Raw genomic sequence first — 15271 nt, 5'->3', positions numbered from 1 at the left:
TTTCCCAACTCTGGTCATTAGAGCCACTTGAGGAGTGTACCAGCGGATGAAAAATCTCTCTCTCTCTCTCTCTCTTTCTCTCGCTCTCTATCTCTCTCTCTCTCACTCTGTCTCCCTCCCTCTCTCCCTTTTGTATCTCATTCTCAAATAAATAAAATTAAATTAAAAAAAAAAATAAAAAAGAGTCAGAAAGACTGAAAGAGAGAGACCCAGTCAGTCACTCAGACAAAGCTCCTATACACTGACTCACCACCCAAATGTCCACAATGGCCAAAGCTGACCTTTGGCCCTAAATTGGAGCTGGGAACTCAGTCTAGATCTCTTACATGGATGGCAGAAATCCAGTCATTGAGCCATCAGAATTGTGTCAGGATCTGCAGTAGCAGAAAGATAGAGTCAGGAGCCAGAGATGGGAATTGAATCCTGATGCTCAGATGTAGGAAACAGGTTTCTATTTTTGTTATTGCTTTTGTTTGACAGGTAGAGTTACAGACAGTGAGAGAGAGAGAGAGAGAGAGGAAGGTCTTCTTTCCATTGGTTCACTCCCCAAAGGGTCGCTATAGCCGGAGCTATGCCTATCTGAAGCCAGGAGCCAGGTGCTTCCTCCTGGTCTCCCATGCGGGTGCAGGGGCCTAAGCACTACACTTGGGCCATCCTCCACAGCCCACCCCCAGGCCACAGCAGAGAGCTAGACTGGAAGATGAGCAACTGGGACTAGAACCCAGCACCATATGGGATGCTGGCGCCGCAGACAGAGGATTAACCAAGTGAGCCATGCCGCCAGGCCCCCAGAAACAGATTTCTTAACTACTTAGACTGAACATTCACTGCCTAGGTTGAGATTTTTATATGCCTTTTTTTTTAACTTTTATTTAATGAATATAAATTTCCAAAGTATAGCTTATGGGTTACAATGGCTTCCCCCTCCCATAACTTCCCTCCCGCCCGCAACCCTCCCCTTTCCCGCTCCCTTTCCCCTTCCATTCATGTAAAGATTCATTTTCAATTCTCTTTGTATACAGAAGATCAGTTTAGTATATATTAGGTAAAGATTTCAACATTTTGCCCATATAGCAACATAAAGTGAAAAAACAAGTACAGATTCTAGAGAAGTCCAGAAAAAATTTTTCTTCCTTTTTGGAAGGAAAATATTTCAATAAAAATTGAATAATAATATAAGGGGCAATAAGGAGATTAAATGATATCATAATTATAATCGTAGAAAAGTTGGAATACCAGTATTCATTACATGAAACACAATCACTTTTAAACTGGTTTTGTTTTTGGACACGTAGTTCCACTTAAACACAAGTCTCCCAAAAAGGAAATACTACTTGAGAATTCTTCAATTTTCAAAAAACTAAGTTTAAAAGAAAATTCAGATGATCATATTTGCCACTTAAATTTTCACAAGGGGAGAAAACTCCAAAGCCCTATATATCTTCTCTCACCATAACTTTATACTACATAAACTCAAGGAAATTTTTATTTCTCCTTTATATTATAATTAAAAATAATTTCTTAAAACTCCTCATTAATAGTTGGACTTTGGAGGACTTAAAAATAATTTTATGCTTCAAGAATATTTAAATCAATAAAGCAGTTACTGAAGCAATGTCACTTTATCTATACCATTACTGCTAAATTATAGTTTCCAATAATTAGGAATTAAAAAAAAATAGTTCTTTAGTTTTAGAAGGTGAATACCGTCATCACCTTTTCTTTTTTTTTTTTTTTGTTACATTTGACTGCCAACAGCTACTGAAAATGGAATATACCTTAGATACATGATAATTAAGTTCAAGCTTCATATCAGAGTTGATTATCAAGAAATTACTGTTTTTCAGGATACAAAATAGACTATCTTACAGGATCATGAGACCAGTGATATAGGAGATATTGAGAAGACAGCCTCATTTCTAGTCCTTGGGACAAAAATATGAATCTTTGGGCATGTCAGGACTAATCTAAGACCCAAAAAGAATCGTCAATAACTACTCCTATTCATATAAAAGCAAAAAATAACTCCTGACATGTAACAATTACACAAACTGACACGCATGGTGTGCTCCAAGGTCTGACATTCTTAACCAGTGCTGCAGAAAACCTTCACCTGACACCTCCCTCTATAATGCGTTTCATGAGTCGAGCTCACTCTGAAGGAAAGGAGTCGAGGCACTCATGTTCACATAAGAAGCTCCGGTTGAATATATGTGGCATCATGAATTTATAACTGTGGCTGTTAATTTATAACATGAATATTTCTTTTCTTCCAATTTCTTCAGGAGTCATGCAATAAAGAAAGGTGTTAAGGAGGAAAAAGGAAGATGGATGTAAACAGAAAAGAAACCTTGGGACTATGAAAAACTGTGAGCAAAAGCATATGTACTTTTGAAGTCATAACTTCTATTTTTTAAGGGGAGAGTTATTGGACACAAACATCTACTTCCATATCAATGGCCCCACAAATAATAAGGTCAACATCAGTGACAGAATTGTAAACATAGAACATTGCTGTACCAAGTGCCAATATCCAGGCAGAATGTGATTAGTGCAGATAAGGCTTAAGTTAGGGAAGGAATACACTAGACATTGAGGGAAATCATCCTTGTAATTTGGTGGTAACAGCAGAGGGTGTATGTTTTGGCGTTTGCCAGGAAATGACTCTTCTAACAGTCAAAAGGAATAGGAGACTCATCTCTGCCTTTCTCACAGGAAATAGCTGGTATGTCTCATGATTTTACTCATTAAGAATTAACAGCACAGCCTGCCTTCCTTATTACTTTTGTCTTACTGATTCACTTTTAAAAAATGACTCTAATCCATACATTTCAAATTACAAATAGGTTCTGAGGCCTCCTATATCAAAGTTTATATTGTAGGAAGATATGAAAATAGGTGTTATTATAAAAAATTAGACAAATTTTTGTAGCTTTATAAAATATGTTTATCTAGCTGTAAGCACAGTACTTTGTCAGGAAGTCAATTTTGAAATACTGCTTTTGTTACTGGATATTTGGCGAAAAAAAAAATCACACCTCAGTTCTAGAATTTGGCAGATAAAGAATTCACAACAAGTTTGAGTAATTGAGAAACAAGGTTTATTAGTCAAAGCAAAAGTATACTTAGGAAAGACCCAAGTAGGCAAGTTGCTCAAAGAGTGGCTGCCTCCATCAGCTAGGACGACTGTCCTCTGCTGAGTGGATCTTAACTGAGAGGTAGGCTATCCCTCTCACAGGGTGTGATTTCTGTAGAATTGGAGGAGGTTACTTAAAAAGACTGAAAGAGTCTACTTCAGTCCCTATGGTCAGAACTGATTGACCATGGCAATCAGGATTTCTGTAAAATAAGAAAGGAATGCCTAGAAAGTGGTGGAGCCTTTTTAGCCATGTCATGGGCATTTTGAAGGTGGCGTGCTCTTCCAGGAAGAAAGATTTGACCATGCCATGCCTCTCTCAGACTTCTGATAAGTTGCAGTTTGGACTGACTTTAATTACTGGAGTGCAGGTATCAAATCTGGTGCCTTTACTCATGCCCACATAATTACCTGCTTTAACAGTTTGAATGAAACAAGCAAACACTATTTCATTAGCAGGGCGTGGATCAGAAGTGGAGCAGCCAGGTCTCAAACTGGCACCCATATGGGATGCTGACACTGCAGATCAAAGCTTTAATCTGCTGCACCACAGTGCCAGCCCCAAACACTATTTGAAATTAAAAGTAAGTTAAAGAGAATATGAACCTGGCCCTTTCTGAGCTCCCCATTTTTGATACTGTTATCCATTCCATCTATTTTTTAGCATGATACTCTTATGTTTTTATAAAATGTAATGTGTGTGATGAATATTGCGGCTCAGGGGTTTAAACTGTCATTTTGGAGGTCCACATACCATATCAGAGGACCTGGGATTGAGTCTGGCTTCCACTTTTGATCTAGTTTTCTGACATTGCATCTGGGAGGCAGCAGATGAACCAAAGTACTTGGAGTTCTTGGCTATTTGCTTAACATTGACCCATTCTTTTTTTTTTCTTTTTTTTTAACTTTTATTTAATGAATATAAATTTCCAAAGTACAGCTTATGGATTACAATGGCTTCCTCCTCCCATAACTTCCCTCCCACCCGCAACCCTCCCCTCTCCCGCTCCCTCTCCCCTTCCATTCACATCAAGATTCATTTTCAATTCTCTTTATATACAGAAGATCAATTCAGTATAAAGATTTCAACAGTTTGCACCCACATAGAAACACAAAGTGAAACATACTGTTTGAATACTAGTAATAGCATTAAATCACAATGTACAGCACATTAAGGACAGAGATCCCACATGAGGAGCAAGTGCATAGTGACTCCTGTTGTTGACCCAACAAATTGACACTCTAGTTTATGATGCCAGTAACCACCCCAGGCTCTCATCATGAGTTGCCAAGGCTATGGAAGCCTTCCAAGTTTGCCGACTCTGATCATATTTAGACAAGGTCATAAAAGACAGGGTGAGGATAGTAACCAATGATCCTAAGAGTGGCATTTACCAGGTATGAACAATTATACAGCATTAAGTGGGGAAGAGGACCATCAGTACACACAGGTTGGGAGTAGAGCCATTGGTGGTAGAGTAGAGGTTATGATTACGAAGGAATGAGGCCCAATTGCACTAGACAGGGTCTAGAACAAAGGACAGAGTCATTATTAGAGGAGCTAAGAAAGGTGCTGTCTAAGCTACAATTAAGTTTTCTGATTGAGAGGCAAATAGAACCTGATAGAAGGAGCTTGATAATAATATGTTGGGCTTTAGGCCTTGTAAGTGAAGAGGCCCAGACCTATCTATCTCTTCACATGGGGTATATCCTAAGGGAGGTGTGAACCTCCTAGTGGGAGGCACTCTGTTGACTTTCATTACTTGGGTGGGCTGGGAGGAGAGCTGGCCAGGTCAAGGCAGGTGGCATCTCTAACAAGAAATTTTACAGTTCTGCCTGCAATGTTGCTGACCCTACTTGGCCATCCCCTCAGCTGCAGTGGTCACTTTGGAAGTTGGGCTGAGTGAAGGGCTTTTCAGCTTAGAGCCAATAAGATCTGTGGCTCTGACCTGGGCATCCTTCGACTCCAGGGCACGTCCATTTCCAGTGATCCAACTCTTGGCAGAGCTGCCAGGGCTCTTCACAAGCTGACTTCTGCTGAAGCCCAGGCTTACCACATTGAAAGCCACTGCAGTGGACTGGCCTGTTGGGTCTCCTTGAGGGCAGATCACTGTACAGATCAGCCATTAATAGGCCTGCCACCCATTGCTTCTGATGCCTAGCTTTCTTTTCCTCCTGGTTTTTGTTAAAGCAGACCAGAGGATGCAAGTCAAGGGAGTGCCCAAGTCCCATCTCACTTCAAAACTTTCTTTCCCTTTGGTCTGAAAGGGAGGTTTTTTTCTACTTACTGTATACTTTGCTGATGGCGAAGTGAATCTAGCTATGAGATTATTATTTAAGTTCTTATTTTGGCTATGCTATTACAGAAAAATGTTAGCCATCTCTTTTATAAGGTCTAAAGATTAAATTGTGCGTCCTACAGATTCCTTCATAATAGAATTAGTTTCCTACCTTGAAGAGAATAGAGAAATGAAAGAACAAGTTGGGCTTAGAATAGAGAAATGAGGGAGCAAGTCCTAGATCGCTTGCTGACAATAGCAATATTACATGAATACTTAGCAAACCGTTTCAACCATTAGATAACAACTTAAGAAAACATTTACCAGAAGGTCCAATGCCTTCTAGAAATTTTAAGAATCATGTATTTGAAAACACCTCTTAAACATCTAACATGGTATAGTTTGTTTAACCAGTAAACTTAAGCACAACCATATAAAATGTTTTTAGTTTCTTTCTGTTGTGGACGTCTGGAGAATCAACCAGCATATAATACCCCTCTCTTACTCTCTCTTGCCCTCGCTCTTCCTTTCAATTAAATAAATAACGCTCCTTAAAAATATCATGTATAACTTATATAATTTTTTAAAGAATTTCAGATAGGTAATTTTCTTTAGAGAGAAAGGTAGGGGAGGGAGTGGGGGAGGGAGAGAGGGAGAAGAGAGAGAAATCCATCCACTGTGTTCACTCCCCAAATGGCTGCAATGCCCAGTGCTAGGCAAGGCTGAAACAAGGAGCCAAGTACTTCTTCCAGGTCTCAGGTCAATCATGTGGGTGCAGAGGTCCAAGCACTTGGGTGGCCATCTGCAGCTTTCCCAAGAGCACTAACAGGCAGTTGAATTGGAACTGGAGCAGCTGGGACTAGAGCCAGCACCCATATGGGATGCTAGCAGTGTAGGTGGAGACTTCACCTTCTGTACCACAGCACCAGCCCCAGAGAGTTGATTTTATAAATACCTTTTGTGCCTTTAATCAAGTGAACCTATATTAGAAACCAATGGTTAATACCCAAAGAGATTTTCAACCATGATAGAGCTTTCTTTTTTTCTTAACAACTGCTTCATGTGAGGTAGAGATTGAGAATTATGAGAATTATGAGAAGTTAGAAGTCTTATTCTGGTAGAAAGCAGTGATTCTTAAAATTTTGGAGAGGACAGGGTGGGGGAAGATTACATCTCCTTTGAAAGAACTGCGAAAACTACTGAGAGGCAAAATAGCCAAATGCAGGAGTAAACAATACTTTATATCCTTTAGGAGTTTCATGGGCTCCATGAAAATATCCATAATATATAATCACTCAATGATCTTTGTAGAAGGAAATCTTTAAATCCAAAGATTCCTCTCTATTCCAATATAATGGCTACTTACATGAATAACCTGTAATTATCTCAACACATCACAGAGTAATGGTGCCTCTGACACATGTCCCAAGGCCTAATATCATGAACTAAAAAGAGATTTCCCTAGATAGGACCTAAAATGTCTCCCAAAACTTAGTAACTTAGGACATTCAAGGGAGTGTAAAGACATCCAGTGGCAAAAATTAAGGGTAATTATTAAAGGAAATATGTAGTTTATTGAGCAGCAACGACTGTCTTTTCAGAATGGCAAATGAGAGCTGGCTTTGAAATTTTTTCTTTGGGTTATTAAGTAATGTGCTATGATTTTTACATTTCAAGTACAAAACCAATTCCTAATAAGGAAAAGTTTAAGTCACACCCCAAAGGAATATGAAATTCTATCCTATACCTGCTAAATCTAAGGTAAAAAACTGAATTTTTCAAAGCAAAAGTAGCATTTTAAAACAAATATCTTTCATAGCTACAACTGAACGCTTTTTACAAAGTTAATGTGAATACCTGGAAATGAACTGAGGACTAAGCATTCATCCAATATCAAAAATATATAATTTAAATTTTGTTATTCAGCATTAGCCGCAACCTATCAAAAAATAGTGAAAAGTAATATTTTATTTTCTTTTACTTTATTTTATTTTAAAGATGTATTTATTTATTTGGAAGTCAGAGAGAGAAGAGGCAGAGAGAGAGGGAGGCAGAGAGAGAGAGAGAGAGAGAGAGAGAGGTCTTCCATCTGCTGGTTCATTCCCCAATTGGCCGCAATGACCGGAGCTGTGCTGATCCAAACCCAGGAGCCAGGAACTTCTTCCAGGTCTCCCACATGGGTGCAGTGGCCCAAGGACTTGGGCCATCTTCCACTGCTTTCCCAGGCCAAAGCAGAAAGCTGGATCGGAAGTGGAGTGGCTAGGTCTCGAACCAGCGCCCATATAGGATGCTAGCACTTCAGGCCAGGGCATTAACCCACTGCACCACAGCGCTGGCCCCAAAAAGTAATTTTTTATTAAACTTTTATTTAATGAATATAGATTTCCAAAGTACAGCTTATGGATTACAATGGCTTCCCCCCTCCCACAACTTCCCTCCCACCCGCAACCCTCACCTTTCCCGCTCCCTCTCCCCTTCCATTCACATCAAGATTCATTTTCAATTCTCTTTATATACAGAAGATCCGTTTAGTATATATTAAGTAAAGATTTCAACAGTTTGCCCCCATATAGCACCACAAAGTGAAAAAATACTGTTGGAGTACTAGTTATAGCATTAAATAACAGTGTACAGCACATTAAAGACAGAGATCCTACATGATATTTTTAAAAAATTAATTAATTTTCTATGCCATTTCCAATTTAACACCAGTTTTTTTTTTTTTTTTCATTTTCAATTCTTTTTTTTTTTTTTTTTTTTTTTTTTTAACAGGCAGAGTGGACAGTGAGAGAGAGACAGAGAGAAAGGTCTTCCTTTTGCCGTTGGTTCACCCTCCAATGGCCGCCGCGGTAGGCGCGCTGCGGCCTGCGCACTGCGCTGATCCGATGGCAGGAGCCAGGTGCTTCTCCTGGTCTCCCATGGGGTGCAGGGCCCAAGCACTTGGGCCATCCTCCACTGCACTCCCTGGCCACAGCAGAGAGCTGGCCTGGAAGAGGGGCAACCGGGACAGGATCGGTGCCCCGACCGGGACTAGAACCCGGTGTGCCGGCGCCGCAAGGCGGAGGATTAGCCTAGTGAGCCGCGGCGCCGGCCTCAATTCTCTTTCTATACAGAAGATTGATTCAGTATATACTAAGTAAGGATTTCATCAGTTTGCACCCACACAGAAACACAAAGTGTAAAAATACTGCTTCAGTACTAGTTATAGCATCACTTCACATTAGACAACACATTAAGGACAGATCCCACATGGGATGTAAGTACACAGTGACTCCTCTTGCTGACTTAACAATTTGACACTCTTGTTTATGGCGTCAGTAATCTCCTATTTTAAAATAAAAAATAAAACACTGGGTTTTGCTTGACTTACATTAATACGTAACATCATAATTCTATTCAGAAATCTTCAATGTTTACCTCTAGTTTAATGGAGAAAATGAAAACTGCATATTATTTAGTATAGTTTGAGATCTATTACTGTCTACATATCTAATATCAACCATACATTCTATATTTTAATACAACTGATAAGGAAAGCTCGCCATAGCTATTCTGGTCTCTAGCTCCTCTTCAAGTTCACATACATTGTTTTCATTCCCTAGAATATTCTCATTTTGCCTGTCTAAATAGATAACTGATATTGTTATATTTTCACATTTCACAGGAAATATGCTTTGCGGCTTTTCTGATTCCCACTGAATGACCTACAGGAATTTTTACCTCATAAATACTGGGACCTTTCACTGATTACAAACACAATAATTACTTTATTAAAAGTAGTGACTTTTTTCTCCTTCAAGATTAAGTATTTGAGAACAGAGATTTTTCAAAGCCTAGACCAGGCTGGTTTCATGTTTATAAACTAGAAATATAAAAATGTAACGATGAATTAAAAGTAATAGTAACAATAACAACATTTTATGCATCCAATTGAACATCAAGTACTGCAATAAATAATTTTCTGGTACATTTTTTGTACTACAATCATAGATTTTATCCTTATATTAAATGATTGGCAACAGATATGTCATCAGTTGTCTCCTAATCTAATATATCTCCCTCTGCCCTAAAGCTGAGGCTTTAAACTTCTCTTTTTTTACTTTAATACTAAGGAATTCTTTCCCTAATGATATTTTATGCAAGTTCATAAAACAATAAGATAGAGAGCCTCTCTGGTAAAAACAGATGATGAGATCATCAAGCATAGATACTTGGAATACTCTGCAAGTGGCATTTAGGAGCCAAGAGATACTATTGGAATTTAAAAAAATAGATACTATAAAAACATAAAAAATGCTTTAATACCTCTGATCTTACACTACCTTGTCCCATTTTACTTACTAGCAATTCACATATTGGAATCCTAACCCAATATGATCATAAGAGCAAGTGTGGCTTTTGGTTGGTGATTAGATCATGCGATCACAGAGTGTTGTTTACCTTCTGCCATATGGGAACACAGTAGCAGACAGCTCTCTATGAACCAGGAAGGAGACCCTCATCAGCCACTGACTCTTCCAACGCTTTTATCTAGGACCCCTGAGTCTCCAGGTATATGAGCAATAAATTTCTGTGTGTTTTTTTGTTTTGTTTTGGTTTGGTTTTGTTTTGTTTTAAGAAGGAAACCAATAAATGGGAGTTGAAGAGAGAATTGAGGCTAAGAGAGAATTTTTTTTATATTGGGAGAAATGTAACATGATTGTGGGTTCATGTGAATGATTCAGAAGAGAGGAAAAACAAATATAATAAATCGAAGGAAACTGCTGACAGCAATGTGAAACAAATGTCAGCTAGCAACGTTATTAGCAGGCTGCGCCAGTGCTGTGCTGAAACAGGTAAAGCCACAGCTTGCAGTGTCAGATTCCCATATGGGCTCTGCTTTGAGTCCCAGCCTCACCACTTCTGATCCAGCTCTCTGCTAAATTCTTGGGTATGCAGCAGAAGACAATCCAACTGCTTTGGCCCTGGCACCCACATGAGAAACCCAGAAGAAGCTCCTGGCTCCTGATTTCAGATTGCTTTGGCCATTGTGGCCATCTGGGGAGTAAACCAATGAATGGAAGACCTCTCCCTCTCTCTCTCTCTCTCTCTCTCTCTCTCTCTCTCTGCCTCTGCCTCTGCCTCTCTGTAGCTCTGCCTTTCAAATAAATATTTTTTTTTCAAAGAAGTGTTAGGCTTCTGTAGCTGAGAAGGCAGTTCAAAAGGTGTCAGGAGAACAGGTAGTGTATTCATAAATGCAGAAATGCTGTCAGGGCAACTGATGTGGTGAAGAGGATCTAGTGGAAATTCTGGTAAAATATTTCAGGATTTGAAATGAAAGAGACTGGGAGGCAGAAGTACTTGATGTTTGAAAAAAGAAGAAAGTATGAAAGAGTCACCTATGAGAGTATAAGAATAACTTCAGTAGGAAGATATATTGATTGCCTGGTATCAATAGGGCCTTCTTAGTGATAACTGGGTGAAAGCTAAAGGTAACCATTCCAGTCGTAAGGGAAAAGAAAGAAAGATGGATGTATTGCATCTAATACCAACTAAACAAATAAGGTATTATAGAATTAAAGAAAAAAAGTAAAACCATTTACCAAAAAAAAAATCACATTATAACAAACACAGATTAGAATAAGAAAAAAAAAAAAACCACAAGCATTATAAAATTTTTTTTTAAAAAATTGAATAAACATATTAAAAAGATTTACTAAGTAAAAAAAGAAGCATGATAAAATGTCTTGGATAAGTTAAAAGACAACTTAAGAAGTGGTATTCATTACTAAATCATGAGTAAGTTATTACATTGCTATTTAAATACAACAGAACTGTAGATGTTAAATAAGTAAGAAATCTACTAACAAATTTTTTTAAATAGATGCCTTTATATTTTTTATTTAATTTCAGTAGAATATTCTTTTCATAATTTCTGTAATATTTGAATGGGATGGATTAATTTTAATGACTTATTTATTTATTGAAAGAGTAACAGAAAGAGAGCTTGATTGGAAGTGGAACAGCAGGGACACAAATCTGCATCCATAAGGGAGGCTGGCATCACAGGCAGTGGCTTTACTCACTATGCCACAAAGCCAGCCCCAGGGATGGATTCTGGATGAACTTAATTAACTACATTTGCTTGCTATGTTGTGCCTTTTTGAAATGTCTATATTCATTGGCAATGTATCAATCTAAAAGGTAATGAGAAGTTGAATTAACATCCTTAAATGTACAATCTTACTGAAATAGTTGACAAAGTAATAGAAAATGATAGATTTATAGAACTTATCAATACTATCACATATACATATTACACAATGCTATGGCAATTATTCATGATTGACATTTTTTCTAAATAAATGACCTGCCAAAATTAATTACATTTCAAAAATAAATCTGCTATTTAATTTCAATTAATTTCAGTAGAATTTACCTTCTTTAAAAGGTATATATTTAAGTGCATGTAATATTTAAACAAAAGATTTCATAAATCTTTTTATACTTTTCCAATTAACTGTCTAATTTAAATTCCAGAAAACTAATATGATGCCTCATCTAAACCCTAAAGATGTGTTTTGGGTCAGAAGACTTATTCAATGAGAGAAGGTGAGTAAATCAGTAACATGCATTACTATTTTAAAAGCATATACATATACTATAAATGAAAATGGAATCAAAAAGTATATTTTCTTTCTAGCAGATTACTGATTTATGGGAAGAAAATCCTAAGATTATCCATTTTTAAAGTTTATTTAACAAACACTCATTGATACGCTATCACTATATGCCAGGTTATATGGTGGAAACCCAAATAATATGAAATTTTATAAGTTTTGCTCTCATGGATCTCTTGATGGGAATCCTAAGAGAATTTTTACAAGTGAATACATCTACAAACATATGATAGATTTTTATTATAAGCATATATGTATTTCTCTCTGGCTGGCATTAGTTGATAAGGATGGATGATAGGAAACTAATAAAATATCATTAACTACAAGGAACAAAGGAGAAAGTTTAGCTGGTAATTAAAATGGAGAAAGTAAAGATATATTCAAATAGCAACTCTGACTTCTGATAAAAGGAAGAACATGAATTCTGCTGAGGAAACTCAAGTCAACTCACAAAAGAATAAAAATAGCAAGCAGACATTGCAAGTGTATGTACACAATTTAACAGAGCTTTAGGTATTTCCAAGTATTATAGGAATGACCTCCAGTAACGGACAATGTGAGATCCATTATGGACTTGAGACACTAAGAACAAAACATAAGAATATTTAGAATTAAGTACTTGAAGTAGAAACCTATTGTACTTCTACATCAATGTCATAAATTCCTAGAATTATATTTTTCTATAAAAAGAAATGTAAACTGTTTAAGATAATTTCCAGAGTCACCAAATTTTAAGTCATAAGAGAAAGATCAAACTAAAATATCAGAGCAGTTTTATAACAGAGGTTCCTAGTAATTTATCAGCCTATCACCTTACAAGTGACTTTTCCTTTAAAAAAAAGTTACAAAAAAAAACACTTAATCAAAATTTTTCATTTACTAAATGGTGCTGAGAAACAAAAAATTATTAAAAAATTGCAGACTCAGTTCTCAATGAAGAAGTTACTTTGCAGTACAGTATACACAGGATGAATAAATCAGAAATTTCAGGGAATATCTTAATAAATATTATCATTAAAATTATAATTGTTTTCTCCTATAATAAATGAGTACATTTAAGTGCATATATAATATCACAGTAGATTTTTAAACTCCTACTGAAGGAAAAAGTAATAGCAACTTTAAATATTAGAAAGATTAGTGGATACATCCTTTATGAAGAACTCATCACAAAATAGAAAAGGATATTGTTAGATTTGCCAGCATTGTTATTGGTAAAAACCATTAAAAATCAGTTTTGGAAACTAGACAGAAGAGTTCAGCTAAAGAATTGATATATAATTTAATATGATCAGTCTGTGAACAATTAAATTATCAATTTTACAAAGACTGTTTATTGATCAATACTTGCTTCAAGACCCTTCCTCACTGTTTCCACCATACCAAAGTAAACATGTCAAAAGTATGTCATAAATTTGTTCACTCCCCATCACTTCCCTGGTTGTAAGACTTGACCTAAACTAACCAGCTCGGGTCAACAACATTATTCTGCTCGACTGTAATCTTCTAAAACAATACTAAAAGATCTTCACTTTCTGAATTAAGTCTAATTAAGTAGGTTTTGCTTAATCTGCAGGATTGGGTGGTCATTTGTGGGGGGTCATCAACATTTAACAAGTAAAATAACAACTCTGATTATTCATTGTCTTTTCTTTTTTTTTTCTTATTTTCTGATATTATATTACAAACCTACCTTTGGTGGAATGGAGAATTATTTAGATTATGGCACATTCAATAAGTTAAAAAATACATTCAATAATAATAGCATTGTCATTAACCTGAAAAATGAAGTTTATTTAGTCTGCATTCAAAATTAAATATTTTTATCATAATCTGGTTTTTTTCTCTTTGCAATGTAAAAGATTCTACTCTAGAAATAGGATCAGCATGATCTTTTCAAATTTTATTAATATAAAGAGAATAAATTTCATATATTCATTGGTACAAGCCTCTATATGATTTTTCACTTTGAACAGTTAGTAGGATAGGAACAGGTTACATATTTTATACGAACTCTCAAAAAACGCAACAAAGGCCTATTGTGAACATAATTTCTAAGACTCTGCAGGTTTACTTAAACCTCTTTCTCACAAGTAGAAGGCCTATAGCTTAAAAGAAACATTTATGTAAATTTAAATGAGAACATACATTTTTAACAAAATAAAAAATCAATACTTGATTTCACTGGAATCACAAAGCTTTCTAATAAGTTTGTGATTTAATTAAAGCCAGAACATTTATATATATATATATATATATATATATGTGTGTGTGTGTGTGTATATACACACACACACATATATAAGCAAGTTCATTTAATAGTCACAGAAAAAATTATATATATATATATATATATATATATACATATATATATGCCTGTTATGGATGATGTATATAACTAAAATTAAGTAATTCTTCTTAAATTCTTAATTCTTTTTATAATGTCAGAATACGGTCTTCAAAAATATATTTCTCAAGGCCGGCGCCGCGGCTCACTAGGCTAATCCTTTGCCTTGCGGTGCCGGCACCATGGGTTCTAGTCCCAGTCAGGGTGCCGGATTCTGTCCCGGTTGCCCCTCTTCCAGGCCAGCTCTCTGCTGTGGCCCGGAAGTGCAGTGGAGGATGGCCCAAGTGCTTGGGCCCTGCACCCGCATGGGAGACCAGGAGAAGCACCTCGCTCCTGCCATCAGATCAGCACAGTGCGCCGGCTGCAGTGCGCTAGCCGCGGCGGCCATTGGAGGGTGAACCAAAGGCAAAAGGAAGACCTTTCTCTCTTTCTCTCTCTCTCTCACTGTCCACTCTGCCTGTCAAAAAAATAAATAAAAATATATATATATTCCTCAGCTGAAAGAATTTTATTCATCAGAAACATGATTAAAACATATGAAAAGGACTTTCATGCATACATTATCAGTACTTTCTGAAAAATTTTTCTATTCTTGTATCATTGATAAGAAATCAATATTATTGACAAACCTCATATGTTGCTGGGCCTGGAGTAGTCTCCTTTGGATATTCAAAACGCTTTGATGCTTTCACAAAGAAGGCTATGGGGCAAGATTTCCTTAAAACAGGATTATATGATGCAGGCCCTAAAAGAAAACAAATGTAAAAATTATAAGACTCATGTTTCAAATTATTGATTTTGATCTAATGTAAATTATTTTTAGGTTCATACTCATAATGTATAAAATTAG

The 15271-nt window shown here is 36.6% G+C and overlaps 1 protein-coding gene across 1 annotated transcript in view; it reads right to left on the bottom strand.

The window, feature by feature from the left end:
• STPG2 (sperm tail PG-rich repeat containing 2) overlaps positions 1-15271 on the bottom strand; it is a 574923-nt gene that overhangs the window by 230720 nt on the left and 328932 nt on the right. Inside the window, exon 13 of the mRNA XM_062198909.1 lies at positions 15051-15166. Coding sequence (XP_062054893.1) covers positions 15051-15166 — 116 coding nt within the window. The remainder of the gene's footprint in view (positions 1-15050; positions 15167-15271) is intronic.

The sequence above is a fragment of the Lepus europaeus genome, chromosome 8, assembly GCF_033115175.1.
Source record: "Lepus europaeus isolate LE1 chromosome 8, mLepTim1.pri, whole genome shotgun sequence".
NCBI lineage: Eukaryota > Metazoa > Chordata > Mammalia > Lagomorpha > Leporidae > Lepus > Lepus europaeus.
The sequence above is the reverse complement of the archived record's forward strand: the minus strand, read 5'-3'. Positions and strand labels throughout refer to the sequence as shown.